At 39.7% G+C, this 25,218-nt stretch overlaps 1 protein-coding gene across 1 annotated transcript in view; it reads left to right on the top strand.

Moving 5' to 3' along the window:
* The first annotated feature begins 3,935 nt into the window (after window positions 1–3,935).
* Window positions 3,936–25,218, top strand: part of reck (reversion-inducing-cysteine-rich protein with kazal motifs) — a 64,334-nt gene continuing 43,051 nt past the window's right edge. Inside the window, exon 1 of the mRNA XM_036582866.1 lies at window positions 3,936–4,229. Coding sequence (XP_036438759.1) covers window positions 4,160–4,229 — 70 coding nt within the window. The 5' untranslated portion in view covers window positions 3,936–4,159. The remainder of the gene's footprint in view (window positions 4,230–25,218) is intronic.

Raw genomic sequence — 25,218 nt, 5'->3', positions numbered from 1 at the left:
TATATATATATATATATATATATATATATATATATATATATATCATTGTCATTTTCAATTTTCTGAACAGCAGATAAAGTCCTATTCCAGTTTAATGTAACACAATAAATAAAAATTATTTTTAAGATATATTTGAATTCATGAATATTAACCCACTCTTAGCCTTTTTCAGCAACGTGCTCACTGGTAATCAAGCTTAGTCAAATTGAAATTAATCAAGAAACTTTTAAGCATGTTGCTGCTCTAAAGGGCTTAAAGCTCATCATTCTTGTTTCTACTACTTCCTGCCTGGACTATTGCAATGCCTTGTTTTCCTGACTTTGCCTTACTCATTTTACTTTTGTCAGATTTATCAGCATATATGTGCTTAAACTCACCGTGACATCACTCATGTGACATGGGTGTGGCCAGAGCCACAAACGTGCCAGAAAGTTGCAACCTTGAGAGCAGTGTAGCTTTGTACTCTTTAAAAAAGACTATGCATTATGTTTGATGTAATGAAACATGTCTGATAAATTTGGATCCAGAATTACATAGTTTAAATGTCAAATTATACAAAAATATAAAAACTAATACAATTTACCTTAAAAGTACAAAGAAAAAATATTAAATTGTTAGTATGGACATAAATCTTTATATAAGGTGCTACATATCTAATTACAGATAATTGGTGTCTTTTTACAGAAATGCGCATTTAATTTAAAAAAGCAAAAAATACTGTATAAATAATACAGTAATTTTTTTAATACAGTAAAAAATAAGAAATAAATGTAATTTGTCATTATTGGCATAATCCTTAAAAGACCATTTTGGCTGTTAATTTACAGATATTTTCTGTAATTTTACTGAGTTTTGTATGCAATTTAAAAAAAAACAGAAAACTACTGTAAAAATGTAGGGTTATTTTCTGTAAAATTGGGCCCTTTTTTTACATTGTACATTCAGCCACAAGAGCGTTACTGGGAACAGATGTTGGATGATTAATTCTGGATCACAAACTCCACTCCAACTCATCTCAAAAGTACTAAATGGATCTCCATCACTCCAGAGAACACGGTTCCACCCCTCCATCACCCAGTGTTGAGGGTTTTATACTTCTCTAGCTGATGCTTGACATTGGGCATGGTGAAATGACACTATGTGTCCACTTCTTGCCCTTTTCCACTCTCTCTTTCTCAGCAGAGAGATCTCTCTGCTCACTGCTGGTGGGTATTTCTATGTTATTATGGAAATTAAGGAACTGTACTGAGCATTTCTGGTGCAGTAAACAACCTGATACATGGTTTGCCATTGCATAGAGGCTTATAATGAAACTGAAATACAGACCTCTGCTTTTTAGGCTTTTGGATTTTCAGGATGCGTCTGTCATCCACACAAGCTAGAAACTTACCTCATTCTATCTCAGTAGGAAGCTACCTGCATTAGCAAGTAAATATGAGTTCTGTAAATTCAAATGTTGCCTTCCCACTTAAACCATGTGAACTACATCCAAACAAACTTCCCTCCAAATGTTCACTGTCAACAGTTGTGTTTAAAACCAGATATTTTCATTATTATGTAAAACTGTCATGAACTCAAAGCAGAGAAAGAGAGCTGCTGTTGGCCGTCTCTACTTTCAGAGAAAGTTATGTTTGCCATTAGTAGTGACCAGCCTACTCTTCTCTGATTGAAACGAAAGTGGAAGTGCGGTGGCCACATTAATTTGAATGAAGTTGATATCTGCTGATCTCTTTCCAGTACGTATTCCTGCAGGCTGGACACACTCCAAATAGGAGGGACTTGACTCCAGATGGGTAGGTCTTAGCTCCAAATGGGTTTGCGTTCTGTTAAATGCTTTATTATTGGTATAAAACCAATGTATGTAAGCAGACTTAAGTTAACTCTAGAGGGTCCAGAACTCTTTATGCTCTCAGTGCTTATCTCAATGATATGAAATACTGACCTTTTAGCATTATAGTGCAGGGGGTTCTCAGGAGAAACTCAGAGACATTAAAAGGCTGGTTTATAACTCGGCTTCATTAAACTCAGCACAGAAGGAAAGGGAAAAACACTGTCCTTAGGCTAGGCTTGCTCTCACTGTCAGCCTTGGCTCTCCTAAAAAGTCCCCAGGACGAAAAGGCTAATTTAAAGCTACAGAACAGACTAACTAAACTCAAGTGTGCTCTGACACCACACTGTAAATAGTTTTATTTACATCAAACATAACGCTGCTGTCGGAATTAAACCTTGTATTTCCATTTTTGTCATTTTTTTGTTTTTCAGTTTTTGACATAATTTGAAAGTGCCTGTTGCCCTTTACATTGTGTATAAATTCATAATGAATGGACCAAAAGAAATGGCCCAAAATTACTTGGAAAAAGTCTGGTTCCATTGACTTACATTAAAAGTAAAGTATGTTTTTCCTTCTCCTGTAAAGTTACCGTTTTGGAGACACAAGGTTTTGTTCAGACAACAGTGATAAATATCATGCTTGAAATAGCATCTGAGTAAGATGTAATGTGGCATGATGAAGCCAAACAAATTACGAGCATGTTGTTGATGTTGAGGCTAAATTATTAACTGAATGAAATAATATGAAAAAGGTTGTTTGTTTCTGATGAATGTGTGAGAAGAGTAGCAAATATCAGCATCACTGACAGTCATTAGCCTAAATAACATTAACTTGTACTTCATATTTATCTGAAAAAAATGTGAATCTGCGCAGATCACCTTTAGGTTGGGTTGATATTAAAGAGCGAAAGCACTGGTAGAATAAGTCATTTCAATATTCACACAAATGCATATCCACTTTTAAACAGTTAACATGAAATCTTAAGAAGAATGAGTTACATACACCATCGTTCAAACTCAGATCTAGCCCATTCAACTACTCTACATTTTTGATTATTCAAAAAATCAAATGGACATCGTGATCTGTCCATGTATTTAATGCACACAGGATATAAAAAAATACATTTATCAACAACATAATTATGTTTTACAACCAGCCAGCAGGAACATGGAACCCAGCACCACAAAAAATATCACTGCTAGACTTCTCCACGACCAACAGTGAAGAACTCTGAGTTACGCCCCTCTCATCTGGATCTGTGATCCACCCATTTGGAGCTATGCCCCTTCCGTCTGGAGTTACGCCCCTCCCATTTGGAGCTAAGCTCCACCAATTTAGAGTTATGTCCCTCCCATTGGGAGCTATGGCCCACCAATTTAGAGATACGCCCTTCCCATTTGGAGTCATGCCCCTCCCATTTGGAGCTATGACCCACCCATTTGAAGCTACAACCCTCTCATTTGGAGCTATGGTCTACCCATTTGGAGTTATGGCCCTCCCATTTTTAGCTATGGTCCACCCATTTTGGAGTTACGCCCCTCCCGTTTTTAGGATTTCCAGCATGCTCCACAGCCCATCATGCCCCACGCGATGAAGCAGAGCTCTCCACTGAAATAAAAAGGATGCTGAAAGTCGAAGTTGAAAGTGGACATGCATCGTTAGTCTTATGTCTGGCTGCTCCAAAGCAACTCATAATAGCACATATTAGTATTTCCTGTACTCTAGCACATCTAGCATAGTTTGGAGTTTTAGAGGTAAATTCGCTGATTTATTGGATCAAGTGCTTTCGAGCAGGTGAAGTTATACATGCAGGACCAGGATGGAGAAAATTGTTTCTGCTTTCTCAGTTTGTATCCAGCTTTCTCAGTTAGCCGGACAACATAAGCCCAACGTGTGTAGTGTCTATGACTTCGAGCTTCAATCTCCTCTACTGTCCCTGTCCACTACTTACCCCCTTTCAGGCTCTTTCTCTCTCCACTACTCTCAGCATCATCTCCTCATATGCCCCGCCCATCTCCTCATCTGCCCCGCCCATTCCCCCCTCCCCCTGTCTCCCTTCCTCTATATCTCCCTCCATGGCTGCTGTGCTTCCCCGGACCCCCTCTTCTCTTCTCTCCCACCGCGCATGCGCATTGCGGTCACTAAGCCCGGTGCGCTCCGCTCTCGCCGTGTCCCTGCCCGCGGCCTGTCTGTGGAGGAGAAGCGGCGGAGCCCCCGCGCACATGCAGTCTGAGTTTACCCCGGGGACGGACGGTCTCATGGAGCGGGTCGGAGCGACACAGTCTCGTTTGGGTTTGAGTTCACCATGCGCTGCGGGACAACACTAAGATGTGTGTGCGCTCTCAGATAACCTTTTTGCTTCTCGCCTGCAACTTCTGCGCCTTCGTTTATGCCCAGGGTGAGTCCTGCCGCTTTAACGTTACTTTCTCCCTCTTTTAGCTCACTTTCTGTGACATGGCTCTCTCAGTTTCCCGGTTTTTTGTGAGGACGTAGTTACAGCTGCTGTACTGTCCGGCAGAGCATCGCGTCGATCTGTTTTTAGGCTACTTTTATTTTGCGGAGTTTAAACTTGTTGATTTGTTATTTACAGCATCCTGTAGCTCAGGCTTTCGCTAAGTTAATGTTGTTTTAAGCCGCGTAAACGAGCTTAAAATACATAGAAAGTAGTAACCTGGCCGTTTTGAGCTGCTCGTTAACAGTTAGCTGAATTCGTTATGCGGACTCGGTGACCGTTATAACTCAGTCAGTCAGTCAGCCGCTCAGCCGTCTCTCTCAGCAGCTTTACTCTGTGCTGACAACTCGGCGAACAAGCCCACCCGGACGGAGAAAAGCTTCTCCAGAGCGGTTCCCCACGTCTGTGATAACAGCTAAAAGTTTGAGAATACTTTTCTTTTGTAATGTTGACAGAAAAAAGTGTTGGTAGATGTCTTGCTAGCCGGCGTCAGTAGGCTAACGCTAACCCATAGCCGTATCAAACAGATTAGCCTTCTGTTGTTTTCCTGTCTCTTCTGTATGGTGCTCTATATAATTACAGCAGGCTGTATTTAGAGCTGGGCAGTATGACAGTATTTATCATTATCGTGATAAATTTCATCACAATATGTCACAGAATGCTTTTCTGGGCATATCGTGGTTATTGTCAGTGCTTAAAAACACGTCCCAACTGCTTATGTAAAAAGAGAGCATAATCATCACTGTTTATTTGGATTTGGTGCAGTGGTGTGTAAAATGTTGAACACAAAATATTGAACTTAAATATTTTGATAGTATTTTTAAAACGTGTGCTTACATTGTCTGTTCTAACTCAGCAGAGGTCAGAAAAAAATAAATATTGTGATATATCATGTATCGTTAAAAAACTTCCTGAGGTATCGCTATATGACATTTTGCCATATCGCCCCTTATTTGCTTTATATATTCCTTTTAACAGTTGTACCAGTCAAGAGTTTTGGCTTTAGCTACAGTCTGACACATTTGTTTCGTCGTTTACAGAACCCATACAGAACTCTTACTTTCTGTGTCATTTTCTTCACTTTTCCATTTGGTCATACCCTTTTGGTGCTGGAGTAAAGTAAGCAGCTTTTCATCGGCTGATGGTGTAAAAACAAATGGCAGGTTGGGCCATGAAGACATTTCACACTGATTCGTGTGTGGATGTCAAACTGACACCACAGTGCTGTTGGTGCACATGGGCCTGGATAACTCCAGCCTGAAGACCACATCTGCAAACATAACAGATGAAATGGCTTTAGTTTATGTGTGTTTGAGCTGTTTTATCTTTTAATGTCTTCAGAGCCGTGCTGTTTCAGTGCCCCAAGCCCAGTGCAGTATCATAATCTAGTTACTCTTTAATGGGCCACACTGGCATTTTAAATTCTTAAACAAAACAATAGTTGCCGATTTAAATAACATTAGTCAAATGAAGTGCTACATTGAATGTGAGAGGCAACTGCCTATTTATCGCTGATATGGCCCAGTTAATGAGTGGTGTAGTTATTATACAACATATTGAAACAGTTGTAGCAGTAGCATTCAAATGTAGGACAAGTGCACTTAACTCGTGTTTTTTTACATTAGAAAAAAAAAACACGGTCTGTTCTGGTCTTGGCCGATTCTAATTGTACACACCTCGTTTTTGATAGCTTTTGTTTTTTTTTTAATGTGGCATGGCTCGGTCATTCTGTCTGTTCCATGCCATCTCAGAAAAACAAAATATTATGATGCATATTGTGCGTCATGAATATACAGTCATATTCATTGCACATTTGCTGATTTTAACATTGTTTAAACAAAAAAAAACATAAAACTTTAAACATTCCTTACTTTAAACTTTTGCCACCCATATTTAATATTTAATTTATTTGAATATGTTGAATTAAGCAAATAAACAGTAATTGGTCATCAAAATGTGCAGAAGTGTGTTCGCTATAGAGGTTTTGTTAACTTATTTTTCAGTTTGACTGTATGTCTTGTCGCGTAGTGAATTGGCTTGTCTAAAGTATCATGATCATATTTTGTCCCTATCGTCCATCCCACATTTTAAAATGTTCTTTTAAAAACAACCATAAGTACCCCATAATTCTCATACATTGCTGATAACTCTCAGGTTCTGGATACAATGAGTAAATAGCACAATATAGAATTTAAAAAGCCAAAAACAAACCACTTGGCAGCAGGGTCACTGCTATTTGGTGGGCATTATATTATTGATATAATGCTCATTATCAGTAGAGTACATCACTAAAACTGAAAAAGCAATATCATAATATTTTGTAGAAATCTCACTGTATACTGATATAGACAATATATCACTCAGCACTAGCCAGGCTCTGCCTGTTGTAGAATAATACTAGAGTTGAAACCCGTGTGCTTTCCTTACACCTTTGGCTTTGTGCTACGTTTCCTGACTCCACATAACGGTTTCTCTGCTGGCTCCTGCCCCCTTCCCCCAATATAGGACTTTTCTCCCTTCAGCTTGACCAGAGGGAATCACATCTGTCTGATCAAGCAGCTTCTCGTGTTGTACCTATTTGAAGCTCTTTTTTTTCCTGCAACAAGCAGCTGTAACCAATTTAGTCCCCTTCAAGTAAGACTCAGGATAAGTGGGGGAGAACAGAGGAGGCACTCAGGGTCTCACACCAAATTCATGTCATAGTTTTTTAGCACTCTTCGTGTTGTGTCAGTGCCTATAAATCTAACTTAAACCTAACTGCTCTTTTGGGGTAATATTCTCTCTGTCTCTCTGTGTCTCTCTGTGTCAGTGTCTCTCTCCTGAAAACTTTAAATCTCTTTTACTAGCCCTTGATGCACAGTACTACAGTGCACTGTTGTACACGCAGTTTTTTATTTTTTGCCAGAGATTGGAAATAATGTATTCTCTTCATGTTCAAACACAATATCGGTTCCTTCTGTGCTCCATGTTTGTGGCGTGAATGAATTAGTCTATGTAGTCTGCAGCCTTGAGCTGTAATTCTTTGTGGTTAAATTTATATTGTTAGGTTGTTACATTATTCAGTGGAATTTGCCCTGGAACGTCTAAAGGAAGTGAAATGGTTTCATTTTATAGCATGTTGATTTGGCTTTTTGCTTTATCTTGGATGAGCATCTTAATCATTTGAAGTGTGAGAAACCGTTCACTTTGATTGGTATGATAAGAGAAGGCTACAACTGACAAAGTCTAAAAAGCGACAACGTTAGTTATATAGTATACTTAAATTACTTAAGAGTAATTCTACATTACATTTATTTTACATGACCATTTTCCAAACTGTCTTTATTCCCTGGAATTAACCTGGCTGTTTTTGTTAGTGTGCCTTTAGGATGGATATATGTAAATGTCCTCTGTTCAGATTCGCTGCCCTATTTTGTACTTCATTCAGAAAGCAGTCCAGACTGAAACACCCCTTATAACTTCAATGTGAATGGGTGGGGCTAAACTCCTGTTTGCCGAATAGGTGAAGATATGTTAATGTGTTATTTTTTTAATGACATCACAAAAAAATAGGCTTTTTTTGGGCATAATTTCTTGCATTTTTGTTTATGGACTATATGTACCTTAGGGTGAAATAGGATGAATGGTATGTTTTGAAACTTTTACATTGTTTACATACTACATCAAACTTGTATTTTAAAAAAGTGAGAAAAATTTGGTAATGTTTGATACCATAATACCTCAGCTTGTGATTTCCGCATCTCTGTGGGCCCATACTCATTATCTCAATACTCAATACTCATTATCATGTCATGCTTGCATTAATGATTACAGGTTGGATGTTTTGACACAGTCCCTCAGCTTGTCAGGATTAGGAGCTGCTCTTATGTAACATGGGAGGACACGTCTCTCGTTTGATCCTTCGCCAGACAATCCTTTGAGCAAGTCCATCTCGCCCACCAGCCTCTGTCTTTACCTGAACATATGCAAACCATTACAGTCCTTCATTCATCGTGTTCTTTCCCCTCCTTCCAGTGTCTGGGAAACGTCCATTCTGCGCCCTTTCTGATGCCTTGCTATTACATTTGAAAGACAGTGATGTGGTTCTGCTTTATATGATGGCTGGTGGATTCTTGACATCTGTTGCATAAGACAGAGAACCCAGGTGCTTCAAAGCTATACACACATCATCTTTTGCATCATGTACACCTGGTGTACACGTGTGCAGGCACATAGCTAGACTCATGCTTTGACAACAACCTGGGTGGTACATGCACATAAAATTAAATCACGGGTATGCCATTACTTTCATATAAATATATACGTTATCAGTGTGTACAGTATTTTCATATTTATTCATTAATCTGGTTTAAAACCTTCGTTGGTAAGACATTTCTGGATCAATTTTTCAAAAAAAGGATACATGTTTTGACCACATTCATGATCTCACCACAGACACCTAATTTTCACTTCAGTGTTTTTAACAAAAAGAATGATAGCTGAAGTGTGGAATGATAACTGGCCGCTTGCATAGATGACTGACGTGCTGGCCGTGCTTGGAATGTTTGTAGTCTTTTTTCTGCTCTTTAGATCCTCCCCGAATGATGCATTAACCTCGGATGAGTCATTTGGCAGATGGCCTTCTGAAACCACTGCTTTGGTCCACCCTTCCCAAGACTTTTAAGAGTATTGTGAGGAATTTGCGTTAATTTGCTCAATTCAGTAATTGACCGCTGCTTAGATTGTTTATCCTGCGATTTTATGCTATTATAAGCCTTTGCTGATGTTTTTTGTAGCCACTGTCTCCAGTTTGAGAGGCTGCGGAACACTGAAGCATTCACTTAGAATTTTGTGGCGACGACCTTGTGACTCTGATTGATGGAAAAATACTAAAGTCATTCAGTGTTTGTCAGGGTTTCTTCAGATCCGAGCACTGTGTGGTATTATTCTTTAAAGGGACATTATGGCCAAAATTAAAATGTACCCGTTGCTACATCTGTGGTAAACATGCCTACTCACCTCCTATAGTGATCCTGCATTATTGTCTAAAGTTAGATTTTCTGATTTAAAGACTAAACCCCCTTCTGATTATGCATCTTGAAGGTGAGACGAAATCTGGAAACAACTACAACTGCTTCAGGCTGGATTTGGGGGGTGGGCTATTTTGAAAAAAAAATGTTAGCTGGTAAATGCAGAAGGAGGGGAGCTTACTAACATTACTGCTGGGAAGCCAAATATCTTATTGCATGCATGTAACTAACAGCCTTTAAATCATCATTACAAAAGAAAGATTGGATGTCTCAAATGGCAGAAATGATTCATGTGATGAAGAGCACAACAAGCTAAAAGCTAAAGCTAATGGCATAGTATTTGGCTATCTAGACACCTTACTCCAGTCTCTTTTTTTTCTGGCTGAAAGGATAAAAAACTTGTTTCTCTCATCCGTTTGTGCTATAAAAAAGAATCTGTGTTTATTAGCTTATAGATCAGCCTAGGCTGGCACCACAGTGATTCCCAAAGGTTGTATAATGTATTTGTATAGTGCATGCTTTATTGTAGTGAGAGAACATCGAAAATCGAGAGGAGGCTGAGTAATATAATGTGCTACATAATACTGTAATACAGCATAACACAAGAAATAACATATTAAACTGAGTTTTAGACTGCAATGCCCCTTTAACAACATAAGTGACTTGGGTGTGAGACATCTGATCCTGATACTGCTCTAATGTTCATACTGCTGCTTGTAAAGAAGAACTCAGATAGACCATTAAGCAACAAAAAGCTTGGCTTTGTGACATGCACGTCCTAACTGAGGTCCTCTTTTAAGCCGAAGGGGTAAAAATATTGGAATGTTTCACATTACTTTCTTATTATTTATCTCCCAGTCAATCCAGCATGACAGTTAGCTATTACAGCAGTAAAGCAATAGTCCCAGAGCCACTGACATGCAGGCATCTAATCGAAGAGTTAATAAGAAATAACATATGCCTTTGCCAACACTGCTTTTATCCTCCTTCATTAAAGCACACCCAGCCTTCCCTGCTCATGTCAAAAGGCGATTAATTAATGCACAGGAAATGACCTTTGACCTGGAGGCATTATATACTCTCCCCAAGAGGGACTGGTCTGCCATAAAGGAATGCAGAAGTCGACAAGAATCTGCCATTCAACGTTGTACAAGTTTACGATGTGCAGATTCTAAAGAGGTGATTGAAAGAGCGGCAATGGTCATTTCTGTTGGGACACTGAAGCAAAAAAGGCAGTTGAATTTGTGTGTTGTAGCATTATTGTCCATTCTTCCTGAGCGAAGCTGAGAAGGAGTACGTCTTTCACTCCAGCGGTGGAAAAAAAAGCGGAGGGAAGAGGAAAAAAACGCAAACAGGAAGTGTACTGCCAGGAAACGAGAGCAGTGTTTTGAGTCGTCTCGAAATTCCACCCTTCACCGGCCGACGACATTTGTGCGGAGAGCTTCTATTTCAGGCTTTGTTTGTCACTGAGTAAATATCCCTTTCTCTCCAGCTTTGTCTGCAACCGAACCCTCTGTTTTTTATGGTGGAAAATGGGAAGCACATTTTGATGCTCTGCGGGCCCGAGATGAACTGTGACCAGCTCGTGCTGGCTCTGACGGAGAGGTGGCCTGGAACCGGTAAACGCACCCTCTTATTAAGCCTGGCAGATGTTCCAGCCAGACCTCCATGACACTGACACCTTGGCAGGACAAAACAAATGAAGGATGTGTGCAACAACTTTCTCTCTGGGCTTAGAGCCGTAGGTCTTCAACCATTGTAGCAAGACTACAATGCATTCAGTACTGTACAGCTTAATTATAGCATCTACTTGCTTCTACCGTAGCATAGCAGACAGATCTATGACTGAATGTTGAATCTGACCTCAGAATTGGAAAATCTCTACTGTACACACCCTTCTGCAGTGAGTACCCAGAAATTCAAACATTGTGGTTACATGATGAACTTCAGCCACATAGCTGCCCATTGGGAAATGGCCTTTGTAATTATGTATGAAAATAATGGAAAATGGCCTAAGGATAGTTCCATACTGTCTGAACTACTACTGATATTCTGTAGTTAGAGGCCAAGTGAAAATCATGGTTCTTTCCCCAAGAAACTGGGATATGCATGACAAATTTTTAATGATTAGCCATGTTATTTCATGACATGCCCAGGAGAAAAATAACACTGAACCTCATCTTGACATTGCTTAATGATGTTAACTCTTAGAAGCTGAGTACAGTTAGAACTTGAGAAGTAGAGGTATTACCTTGTTTCCATACACCACCTGGTGCCATGTGATGTAAGCTGAGTGTCCACTGCTGTCCGAATGAACAAACAACTCAAGTTGGCAGTTAATGAGTGTTTGCGAAGTGCTGCTGATGGCAGTTGGGCAGAAAAAACATTTTTAGCATTCTGTTTTGGCAGAATCAAAACCTACCAAGCACTGCGGTTTTAGTCTTTAAACGTAACTACTTTCCCAATATAAATGAAGACATGTAGGCAAACAAAATGTTAAAAAAGGCAAAAAAAAAAAATTGTGGTACCAAAGTCTGTATATGCCTACTTTATATTGTGTGACGTAATAGAATTGCGAAGTATAAATGTTAATATGTTGATTTTTTTTTAATTGCTTTTTGTAAAATAGACTGTATTTTCTTACCAATATAGCTACATTTAGCTTACTTCAGCTTCCGTGCATAGTGTAGTACAAGTAAGCAAAGCTGCTGTAGCTCACTTTCTCAGCTTGTTTGCTCAGTACTCGTGTGAGCAGCATGTGGTTGCATTTCACATAGTATGTCAGTCAGGCCAAGTGTTTTCGTACAGTGTGAGAATATTAATTGTAGGCTTTGTCCATACACAACGGTCTGTTTAAACACACAGTGTGAGTTCTCACTAAGGAACAAGATTTCTAAAGTCACACAGTGGCTGTGTTTACACGCAAAGACATTTGCCAATCCAATTGAATACATTCCGACTACAGATTAAGACTGAGGTGTTTATATGCACACTCTACTCGACAATCTGATGGTAAATCTTAGTCTACGTGCGCACTACAAGTAATCCGATCCAAAATGACGTGCATGCGTGGAGTACCACTTAGAGTTAACGTTACCACGACAGCGAACATTACATGAGCTCCTGTCAGAGTAAGATGAGTTTAATTGCTTTAAAATTATGTCGGACTCAGGAAAACGGCGAGAGGAAGACGGTTGTGTTCTGAGACACATAAGCTGGACGCCTGTCCCACCGCCGTCTTTTAAAGTTCAAATCATAAACTTCGTCTCCTCTGCACACCAGTTTCTGCTCCCGCCGCGTTGAACATTATAAACTTTTGCCAGAGCCGGTTTATGAGTTCTCAGCTTTTGCTATGACATGAACACACATGTGCAGAACGTACTTACATGTTCCAATTGGAAATGTAATCAGGTACAGGCGTTTACATGGCTATTATTCTTCTATTTAACAGATTATTTACAGGATCACCCACCTCATTCAATCGGATAGAAATTGTATTCCGAATGGCCTCAATCGGACTAGGCTATTCTGATTGAGGTGTATACATGGACGTATTCTATTCCAATTGAGCTATTAGTCGGATTATTAATGGATTATTAGGCTGCATGTAAACGTTGCTAGTGTATGTCTGGCTTTACAGGACATTCAAATACAGCTCAACCTGCTAACCAGCCAAAAAAAACTCAAGATGTAAAACTCAAAGTGTGAGCTTTTCACATGTCATTTTTGCTCTTACTGTGCTACAGAGACTGTTGTTGAAAGAGAAAAAAGAATATCAGCATTGAATTAAAAATAGGTACTTTTGCTCATACTCGGTCTGAAACAATTGTATTGATGTTCCCAAACAATTGCATGACTACTTACGTAGTTACTTTCATCTACGTTCAGTTGGCATTGTGTATCGACAGGTTGGAGTCTGCACTCCTAGCTTTGTTTCAATGTCAATAAATGACAAAACCATAGTAAAAATGTAAAAGATGGCTTTTCTTACCAAAAAACAGGACTGTACAGACAACAGTAACTTTTCATCAAACTCAAATCACAGTGAATTTTTTTTTCTACTTACAAACACAAATGTGGATTGAACGTTTCGAATTTGCACTTCTGACAGAATTGTCTCAATGGCCCTGTTTACGCTTGGTATTATTATCTGATCTGCATAATCAGATCCAGTCCAGACACAGCATGCAAGTTTACACTTGTGCTTTTCATATGTGGCTTCTACATGCAGATACTTATTGGATCTTGTTTCCCCTCTCAATATTTACATTTTTTAAATCAAGCTGATACAGTGCTGGAGCAGAGTAGGTGGAGCCTTCTCAGACTATTCTGTGTTTAAAGCCTTATAAAACATTGTGCGATTGCGATGCAGAAGGATCAAGGCAAGAAAGAAAAGCCTGCAAGTGATTCTTTACGTTTTACTTAACAGCAACAACTGAAGCACAGCGGTAAGAAAAATATAGTTTAAAATCCAACCAGAAGTGGTGAGAATTTGTGTACCGTGCTGTAGAGGCGGTAAGCGGCTTCTCATCTTTCAACTTTGCAAATGCTTAAAGGTAACTTGATGAGAGGCAGGAACGATGAACATTGTGGGTGGAGTGCATGTGACGTTAGACTGTGAATGTGGCCAAGCTAGCCTCTTTGCATTTACCGGGTATGTAAATAATTCACCAATTAACTGTTAACCCACAAATAAACAATGTTCTCAGAGAGGAGGTGTGATACACCCCAGTGTGAGGAAATCACACATGGGTGAAAAAAAGGACATGGCAGGCGGCAATAGCTTTTGAGAATTGCTGAGGTACATTGAGCCAAAGCTAGCCTTGGTCCTGGTGTTTATATTAATATTAACTTGGATAGTGATGAGTCATGCTAGTGATGTTCCTTAGAACTTTATTATATTGAACTTTCAGTAGCCCATCGTCATATATTCCTGTCATTTCATTAACTCCTTATTTTTTGGTCAAATAATCAAGAACATATTATAGTTTTCAGGACCACAGTTTAAATAAAACTGGGTTCTTATGTCAGGTATGTTTTATATGGTTTCATGCAGTTTACTTACATGCTTATACCTTGCCTTTAGTACTTCATCCCACGGGCCATACAAGGAACATTTTTTAATGTCTCAGTACAGATCAGGACAGCTACATCCAAACACTCATTCCATTCACAAACGAGATTACGCGGCCCTTTAAAAGCGTATATGGACACAGGATGCATTTTAAAGCCTGTAAACAGGGCCAGTGAGCTGTAAGTGAGAAATGATTATTTTCTAATTGCACCATACTTGTGATATCACAGACAACAGCTGCAATGAAGTACTGTATTATTCCATTTTGTAACCTTGTATTTCAGTCCACTAGAGCCTTAAAATAAGCCAGCATTGGTGTTCAGTCTGATATATGATGATTTGAACTCAAGTATAATTGTGTTCATCATTGAAATAGATTTCAGTTGTGTTGTTTTTTGGATTCACGATCTTGGAGATGAAAAATATTGAAATTCACTTTGTGTGATGTTAATGACTCTTCTTGTGCTATTAGCCTGATCACCGTGTATGTGCGGGCCACATCTGCTAAGTGAGAAACTCTCTGATCTTTAATCACGAGTGAGGCAGCAAAGTGTCTCTCTTCCTAGTTGCAGCAGCCGCCCCAGGATTTGCAAGAGGAAACGGCACGGCTTTGCTGTGGCAGATGTCCCATTCACGCTGAGGAAGGCACGAGTCACGCTGGCCTGATTGATAACCGCCCACCATGTGGGCATCACAGGAAGGCTGTTTGCTTTGGAGCTGCCATGTGGTCCATACGCTCAACGGATGGCACCACGAAGAGACAGATGAAGATAGAGCTTGAGGAGGAGGTTGTGTCTTTCACTGAAAAGACTAATTTGAAGTGTGTGTGATGATGGGTGGGGTGCAGCATGCCTTCTTTATTGTAGTTTATCTATGAGCCTTCGCAACCCGTGTAGTTTTTTGGGTAGCCAAAAAATTCTGTGTGGGGAAAATGGCTAGAACCCTGTGTTTTGGGTTTAGCTAAAAATATGCAAAAATGTTTTGTTCCTACAGCGTCTTAAACTTCAAAAGTAAGTTCTTGTTGATTTGTGTGATTTTATCTTAGAACATGGTGCCATTCACTCTCTTACTTTTTAACTGTCAATTGGGATGTGACCTCTGCTATTATGGCTACGCTGCATTACCGCCGAGCTCTCACTGAGTGACTTACACCCAGTCAGTCTGGTCCTTTCAGCTGTCTGCTCCTCCTTTGTCATGCCTCGCCCCCCTCCGAGTGGCCATGTGTTTTCTTGACAGCTTGAAAGGATTACCTCAAAGCTCATGCTGGCCACTATCACTCTTTGGTTTTGTTGATTTAGGTCAGTGTCCAGAACATCTCTCCAACTGAGACACTGAAACCTTAATCACTCTGTGTTTTTTCTTCGTTTTGTTCTAAAGAAAAGCCAGTTACTCTCATTAAAAAGTCATATTGATTCGTTCTAATTCAAGTATGTGTATCATATCAATAAAAAGATGGTGCACTACATAGCTGCTCAGGTTTCAAGCTGTGTGAATGACCTTTAATATGCACAGATACAGTACTGGGCAAAAGTTTTAGGCACCTGAGAAAATTAGTTTTAAAAAGCTATTTAAATGGGCGGTAAGTGTTTATTTGCTCAGAAAACCACTAATATTAAAATAGATACAAATAACAAATAATACAGTAGTGATTTTAAGTATGTCTGCAAAGCACTGTTTAACAATTTCTAGACCTCTCCTCCTGGCAGCCCATTATTTTTTTTTAGCATCCAACACCTGCTTTAACTGATCAGTACTTCAGTACTTCATTAAATTAATTCAGGTGTGCTGGTGATATAATGTAACATATCTATGTGATGGCTGGAGGTGTGAAGGAGAAATCTGGAGCCAAACCTGTATTTTCCAACCATCTCAAAAGATATCAACTACTTTTTTGAAAACAAAAAACAAAGTATATTTGTAGCAAAGTTTCCAAAGTTTATGAACCTCTAAGGGTTTGGTGATGTAAGCTATGGAAATGGAATTTGTTTATTTTGTAATATTTTAGGAATGTCAACAAAACATTCTGCTTCAGCTTTAGGTGTTTTTTGATACCTGACATGTCTTGAAAACCTCATTAAAAAACTCATTTACACATAAATGTATTGTCATGTGACAGATTCCCCTCATTCATCTGCATTCTACAAGAAACACAGGCATAACGCAGACAGGTGTAAGGAGGACTGAGGAGGAGACTGGAGTGTCTTAAAAAAGGAATGCCACAGCCTTTCTAAATGAAATGTGCTCAAATAGCTCTATGTGGAAGAGAATGTGATTTCTCACATAACGATTCTGTTGGAAAAAAATCTTTAAAGATTGACCAAATTAATAATAAAAATAGGCAAATTTCCTTATCAGTGGGTTATGTGGAAGTCAGGGACACAAAGGTACACAAGTTATGACAAACATGGAATTAGAGATGGAAACAGAACATTTTCATCGCTAACCCTTAATAGGTAAGTTTTTTTTGTAGGAAATGACATTATGTAAAGCATTTTGATTGAAAAACAATCATTTCTAACTTTTAGGTGCATTTATTTTAATGTTTGTAATGTGTTTTTACAAGCAAAAGCATACTCACTGCAAAGATAAATGGTTTTAACCCCTTAAATTGCCAGGGCCTTCCTGAAGGCCCAAAGCTTTCTTACATACTTCTTTAACCTAAAAATATAACCAGTTTGCATTGAAATCCCTTTAGTTACTGAATAATACGTCTTAATCTGTAATAAGCCTGGTATTTTAATGGCTTAAGCCAAGACTTTTGCACAGAACTTTACATGGATAACAAAAAATATGGAGAAGAACACATTACTCTGGTGTCTAAATTGACTGATAGCGTCCACTGATCTTGCTGGTTCCGTAACATTTTTAAATTAAGCCTTAAAAGAGCATTCTACAGTATTGATAATAAAATGTAATGCTCTACTTTCAATGTTACATTTGCTAACTCTCCACCAGGAATTCTCTTGCTGGTCAAATAAATTAGTGACAGATTGGTAGACATGTGTTTTGGTAACTTAAGCATTAGGACATGATTAACACTCATAGTAAAAATACAAGGTGACTGTAAAACTCAGGACATACACACTTTTTAGAAAGAATGGTACTTCATTAATAAGCAGCAACTTCAGTTTCTTAAGATGTATCTATTTATTTTTGACATTCTTGAACCTTTCCCTTCTACCAAAGCCCCCTGAACAAAGCCCACTTTTTCAGGACGTTTAATGACATCCAAAACACAAAATAACTGAACTTTCAAAAATTGCCTAAATCCATTACTTCACTCCTTTTGTCTCATCTGTCCACTGTACTAGGTCGTTCTAGGGCCCAACATCTGCTTGCAAGCTGCCCTCTCACCCCTACCCCACTTTTCTCTCTGTATCCAATCTGAGAGGACCCCTGGTCCACCATATGTTTCGTTCTTAGAGATTTTTTGGAAAAATTTAATCAACTTATGTTAGTCATGTATGATTTACAGTGCATGACCTGAATATCTTTTGTAGAACAGTGCTTTTTGTATAATTAACAGAAATAGACAGGACTAATAATACTTAGGATCCTACTGGATTATGTTAATATACATTATCTTTAGTGTGATGTTATTTATTTTTGTGTTTGCATATTAACATTTATGTTATCAATGTACTGATTTGTAAATATGGACATTGTAACAATAGAAGAACACTTTTTGGTGCTATATAGATCCATTTTCAATATGGTTCTATATAGAACCATATACAACGCATTATCCATCAATTTTAAAAACTATTTGACCATGCAAATAACCATTTTACTCTCTGGGATCTGAGGGATTTCTCAATTTTTGCATATATCCTTAAATTCACCTTTAAAGGCACTTGCGTATAACATGATACCGCTATGTTTCATATCAAAATGCTCTGTTATCTTCATCGCTACTTTCCAAAACTGCTGCAGTGGCTTTAAACTCTTTGCACTCCATTTCACATGTGTACACACAGTCATGGGCAGATGATGTGTTTCTCAACCCCACTTCATAGCCTCATAACTCTGGATGTGAGTCATGTACAATCTCGCGATAAGATGGAATGGAAAGGGCGACTCTACAGATTGAGAAAATGTTTGAACCATATTTCTGCACTGTATTATCAGAAAGATGGAAAAACATATTTAGCAAAATTTGAATCTGATGCACGGGGGAGTTTGTGGACCGAAGAGGGTTAAGCATGAAATGGTTCTATATAGAACCATAGCTGAACAAACTGCTTTACTGTCAAAACTATAATCAAAACATTGTTTCTGGCATTTAATAACTTTAATATTGACTGTATACTATACTAAAATACTATACATAGTATTAGATAGTGATTATAAATCACTTGTCTAATCAAAACCATGAAAATAGATACAAACGGCTGACCTTCAGTCTGCTGCTGCTGAAACTGTTTGAATGCATCTGAGCTGACCACTGCAGGAAAGCGAAGGGAACAAACATTTTTAATCTCATTTTCATTTACATTTGAATTATTTGTTGTTAGATTTTGACAGTTTGCTGTAGGCCTATTTAATTTTTGTTTTTTTGTCAAAATGAAAGACACCTAAAAGAGGCATAGTGGTCATTTTTCATAATTGATTTGAAATAGTTCAGCTATAGGGAATTACATTGTTCTGTAATGTTACCATCAGATCTCCCTCTGTGAGCATGTACATTGTACAGTGTCATTCTCTGCTGGACTCTGTTTGTCTTTCTGCTCATTAGCAGCCACTAGGCCCCCTGACACTAAGCATCCTGATGAGCACTTTAGCTGCTCTGTGTGTAACCATCATTTTGCATTAAAGATTGCACAGTGGGCTGTGCCCCAGTTCACTGGGCAATTCATTCCATCTAGTGCAGTGTAACCCTCTGAACTCAAAGTAATGCTCAGTTGAATAGGAAACAGCAAGAACACAATGATTTTTTTTTCTTTTTCAAAAAGGACACACAAACACTACTACCACAGAAGCTCATCGTTGCCATGGCTTTTATCAATTTCCACGGCAACTGTAATTTGTTTGGCCTGGGCTGAATGCCTAGCGTTCCTCTCTCGGGGCTGGGAGCACAAAAGGATGTAGACGGGCAAACGGGGCAAAGCATGGAGCTGCAACTGGGCCTGAATGCTCCACTGCACCTGCAATTGTGTCATTAAAATGGCAGCTCGTTAAGGGAGCTGGGCAACGTCCACAAAGAAACCACAGATTGCCCTGCTGCCCTTAGCCAAACTCTGAAATTTCTCATTTACGCTGAGCTAGGGCTAGCCTCAGCTATGTACATCCTGCCCGAAAGGAAAGCTGCTGGGCTGACCTCAGATACATGTAATGTGTGTAATAATTTGCCAGCACTCTCTGCCAGGATTAGCAGCTGAGTGTGGCTAATGTTGGCTAATACTTGGTCTGCATTACTACTGTAGGCATTATTAATGAGGTGGCACCACCTTTGTGGCAAGTAATTAGTTTTGACAAGAACAGAAGCAATTGGCTGAAGTACTCTGAGCCCAGCCAAATCAGCAGTTGCTTGAGCTTACTTTTCATGACTTAAATGATGGCAAATGCTGGCAGTTGCATTTCTAGTGGATACTAATATACATTAACTCACAGCTCAGACCTTTTGGCTCTCGTCGTGTCACTGCACACAGTGGTCTGTTTATGTCTGGGACATTTGCAACCTTCGCCCTTTGTTGCTCAAGGGCATGGCACTTTGACCAGACAGTCTGTGAAGGAATGCAAAGGCCTGGATTTTGCAAGTTGAAGTGAAGACGGGATGGGAACAGAAGTCCTGTCTGACAACCGGTTCCCTTTTTGGTCCTCATCTGTGGATTGAACACACATGAGCCAAACCAAAGTCAGGGGCCAGAGGGTCTGCTCTTCCTCATGCTCAGTCTTTGAGCCCAAATGTAATCCAGAGCCATCATGGCTGCCCATGGAAGCTGCTCGGGGTCCGGAGCTCCACGGCCTCTTGCTGTAAGCCTCCCCAGCCCCCCGTTTGCTCCTTTAGCCCTACCGTCTGGTTCTCATTCGTGTTTGATCAGCTTTGTCGGGCCTGTCAAATAGCTGCCCTTTTAAGTTGGCTTTAATTTCTGCCAGAGATGCCTGGTTCTCTGGACATCAAATGCACACTTTCACACGCACCCTACGTGTGAGGGGCCGTGGCTAGTACGCCCCCGCTCCCTGCACTGCTCAAATGTGGACAGAACCCTTTTTCCCACTGCTGAAAACATGTTTTGAGAAAGTACATTTGAAAGGGGGAGGGGTTGCAGGGGGCTTCCTGCTGTAGCTAGTTGCTAAGAGGTTGAGATGTTAGCATGGAAGAGTTGGGGGGGTCAAAGAGGGAAGAGGGTCGGGATAGGAGGGGGTGAATTGGTGGGGGGTGACAGAAGGGAATTCCTTTGATGTGGCTTGTGGGTGGCATTATTACTATTCTTTCAAAAACAGGGACACAGTAGCGAGTAGGTCCAAAATGCTAGCACATGTTGGCTTCACGGTGGAGTCTCTCTAAAGAGCTGATCTGGAATCTGTTTCCCATGACCCAAAGCCTGTCGGTATTACTGTCAACTCATGCAAAGACCTGATCCTGTGACTGTTTGTAGTGGTTGAGGCTGTCAACATTCTGAAGGGTTGGTCAAGAAATGGGCATAGACATGGATGGGGATTCATCAGTAACAACACAGAGAATTGTATGGCGTTCCTGGTCTTGCATGTGGTCTTGCATGTGTTTTTCTGTGTTGGCAGCCTTCTACTGTAACTTAATCATTCTCCATCATCAATATATAATGAACCCAAATAATCAAATCAAACCTTCACTTAAGTCTTAAGTCTCATTGTTGGAAAGAAATATGCAACTGTTGTTGCTTCATAAAGTATGTAGAATGCACTAGTACTCTTTCCAACTCTATTTGTAACAAACCCCCCACAAATTTGGCTTAACTGTAGCTGAGCAGTGGTTAGATTCATAAGGTCCCATGTTTTTGAAGATGCATGAGCTTTCTTCTGGTGTGTCTGCCTCACACGGAGACCGTGTGTTTATCACAACTCGCCATGAAAGCAGCTCAAAGAGTCGGGAACCCATCAGAGAAGACAACTGCTTTCATTTAGCGGCTGACTTCAGAGACAGTGGAGGTCTGTCCTTCACCCCAGAAGAACAACAATGCCACAAATGTTGAAACAAATTTTAAATCCTGAAAAGTACAGATTAACTGTGAATCCCATAAGCACCACCTCATACCAGTATGGACAAACACACTCTCCCCCGCTCACAGTGGTGTCAACTAATTACAGAGTGGCGCCTTCTTTATCAGTACTTTGAGAGGAGGGGTGTCCTGTGCTGTCTCACCCCTGCAGGCTGTCTGGACATTTTTTAGACTCATACCCCCTGCGACAGAAACCAGAGCACATCCAGAAGCACTCCTCCAGAGGCTCATAACTCTCTCCGGAGCCTCTGACTCCTAACACAGCACAGTCTTAAAGTACTGCACCAAGCCTCATCTCACTAGCACAGATCAAAGTGAGAACCTTTGAAGGGTCCATATTGCACATTTTTCTTGAACACTATGAGCAAAAGTATCCAGACACGCCTTCTAATTTGTGAATTCAGCAACTATAAGTTGCAGTCGTTGCTGACACAGGTGTTCAAATGTATAATTGCCTTAGAGAAGCATTGCCAATATATTGGGACACTCTGGAACAGCCATACATGAGTCTGAGGTCATCATGCCCAATGCTAAGCGTCAGCTTGAAGGGTATAAAACACCCAGCATTGGATTGTGGAGCAGTGGAACTGGGTTTTTCTGCAGTGATAGAGCTCCAACCAGTATTTTTAGGATGAGTTGGAGTGATGTTTGTGATCCAGAACTAATCATCCAACATCAGTACCTGACCTCACTAATGCTCTTGTGGCTGAATGCAGTCAAATGCTTACAGGAATGTTCCAATAAGCCATGTAAAGCCTTCTCAGAAGAGTAGAGGCTGTACAGCAGTAACTGGAGACAGACTCCCTTTTAATATGCTTGATTTCAGTTAAATAAAAACACTGGATGCAGACATGTACACAAATTTTTGGACAGTCCACTTTGGATGGTTTCATACAAAAAAAGTAATTCATTTTTACATGCTCATTTTCCAAAGATGTTTTTGTTACTGTGTCTTTACGCCTGATATATTTAAATGAGCTCTGTTTTGACTGGCTGCCCTGTATTGAGCCTTATTCAAAAAATAGTCTGAGCTGAAATGCACAACACAAACTCTTTAGCCTTAAATCCTCAGAAAAAAACTCCTTTCAAATGTCTGAATTTTTTGGAGGGCTGCAATGATGCATTTGATTTGCCAGTAACAGCACTACTGAGCATGACAGCAGGAAACATGCAGTTTACATCTATGAAAATGAAGAGTACAAAGGACTGAATCTAAACCAGACCAGAACCTGACCACTACCAACCAGACTGCAGAGCTTGTTATTTCTCATGATTTTGCCCCTTTTCACTTTACAGAACAAGTTTGTTCCTGTTGTGCACCATGTCAGATGATTTCCAGATTTGTGATGAACATTCTTTTGGGTACACTAATGAATAGATTTGCTGCTTTACTTCACTTGCATCCATTTTCACACTCACGTTTGCTGTCTGGACCTTGCTGACCAGTGTGCCAGGCTAAAATGTGTTTATGGTAAATGCAAATGGGCTCTGAGAAACCCCAAGGTATTAGTTCACTTTGTTCACTCAATTTGATATTTGAAAAAAGGCAAGTGTAGTTTGAAATAAATTGAACTTGTTTGGATTCTGTCCTGCATTGATATTTGTGATACCACCACCAGAAATGGGGTAGGCAAAGTATTTAACACATATGTTATGGGTGAATATATTGATATTAACAAAGATCAGGCCTGTATCTTTGCATGAGCCTAGCTAAGTTGAATTTTGGCTTAATATAACATTGTATAAAATTGAATATAAAATATTTACAGCTCACATTTGGACAACATGAGTTTGTTTTATAAGTTTTATAATTAACCTAGAGTGACAAACATTGTGGTTGTGTTTTGTACATGCTTCTAGAGGAGTAGTGCTCGCAGCAAATAGCAAAAAAAAATACACTCGAAGCTTAAAACTGTGCTGCGGCTGCTGTTGGCCACGCGACAGCCCATGTAAATCGCTACACTGAATGCAGGAGTGAGTTGCAAGTGGCAGCAGGTCAGAAGCAGCATGAGTTCTGGTTTCAAGCATGCTTCACCTGCCTGTGCTCTCATTCAAAAGCCAAAAAAAGCAAAATGGAAATATGTGCTTATGGTTGTGACATGTCCACAACCGTTGTTAGCTTGTTACTGTTGCGGCGTTGTGGTGTTATGCTGGCGATTGCAGCCACATTGCTAGCTGCACATTATAACGTTAAATCTTCCATGCTTTCACATTCTATTCACAACAATATATTATGTACCCATCCATATTTCAGATAAATTTTTCATAGAGTCATGACTTTAGCACGGTGTACTGTCTCACGCCGACAGAGGAGAAAGGAGAGAGGTAAAGACAGTCCTAACAAAAGAAAAGAAACAGATCGAATCACGCTGATGAAAGGCTCAGCCTTTGGACGGGACACAAATGGAGGACGGCCGAGGCTGGGCAGAGATGAAAGCTCACCGGTCTGATAATGATGACATTTTCTGGAGGAGCATAAACAGATGAGAATATGTTTTTGTAAGGTCCTCAAAGGATCGACTCCCTCTTGTGATTATTATAAGCAAACTGTTGAGTTCACACACAGAGAGCATGCTCTTTGTGATCTCTGCATTCTCCAGGGTGCGCTAAACCTGCACCTCTGTTTACATTACGCCTCTTCCTAGAACAGGGTAGATGTGTTTGTGTATGTGTTTGTGTTTGCTTTTGTTTTTCCACTTCACCTCACAGTTTCCAAGATTTGTTTACCGGTTTAGAAAGAGACGAGCTTGTTGACCAAGTGCTTGAATTGTGTGTTCTCTCTCCAGGCCACCTTTTCTTACAAAAGCAAAAGCTTTCAAAACATTTTTTGACTAGAGATGCCTTATTGGTATCTATGGATATCAGTATTGGGCTGATATCATCAGAAAATGCTGGTTTAGATATCAGGAAAAACCAGAATGAGTCTTATCCAATCCTGTAAAAACCTAGCCTGAAATAGCACTCACTTTTGTTGTGTGTTGTGTGTTGTTAGCTGTGTATTCCTGTAGGGTAGTAAAGTGTTTAAGTAGTTTGAGCATGATTCATTTAGATGCTTCACTTAAAATAGCTAATTTAAAGCTTAATAGTTTTTAAACAAGAAATATCAGCTTGGTTGAATAGGGCTGCTAAAATAAAATTTGCTGTTTAATATTTGTCAAATCCAGTGGACAAAAGCAAATGCACATTCATCTCTATTGCAGCTCTGAATATGTTCCAGGCCAATTAGTAACATTATCACAAACGACAACTACCAAACGGAAGGAAGAACATGCTGTTGCTGACCTTAAACATACAAAACAGGAATGATTTATTTAGGCTTTAATTAGAGTTTTAAATTGCACAGCTTTTAGAAGCTTCATCACTCTAAAGCAGTGTGTCTGAAGCATTCTGAAACCAAAAGATCTGCTTCAGACTGCAGACTTTTCCCTGAAAAACTAGTGCTCCGATTGTGGACACTTTATAGCACAGTAAGCTGTAATCATGCGACATTTTGTAAGGTAGTGAAGTTAGCTGCTAGTTTAGCTGTGTGGCTAAGTTGCAGTCTGCACCAGCGTTACGCACTTTTTCTTCCTTTCTCTATAGTCAGTGTCCTATCACTTTCAGTATAGCTGCTTTCTTGAGCTTATAATGGCGAGGAGATATCACTGGCATGG

The sequence above is a fragment of the Colossoma macropomum genome, unplaced genomic scaffold (genome assembly GCF_904425465.1).
Source record: "Colossoma macropomum unplaced genomic scaffold, Colossoma_macropomum, whole genome shotgun sequence".
NCBI classification, from domain to species: domain Eukaryota; kingdom Metazoa; phylum Chordata; class Actinopteri; order Characiformes; family Serrasalmidae; genus Colossoma; species Colossoma macropomum.
This window is presented reverse-complemented; position numbering and strand designations above follow the sequence as displayed.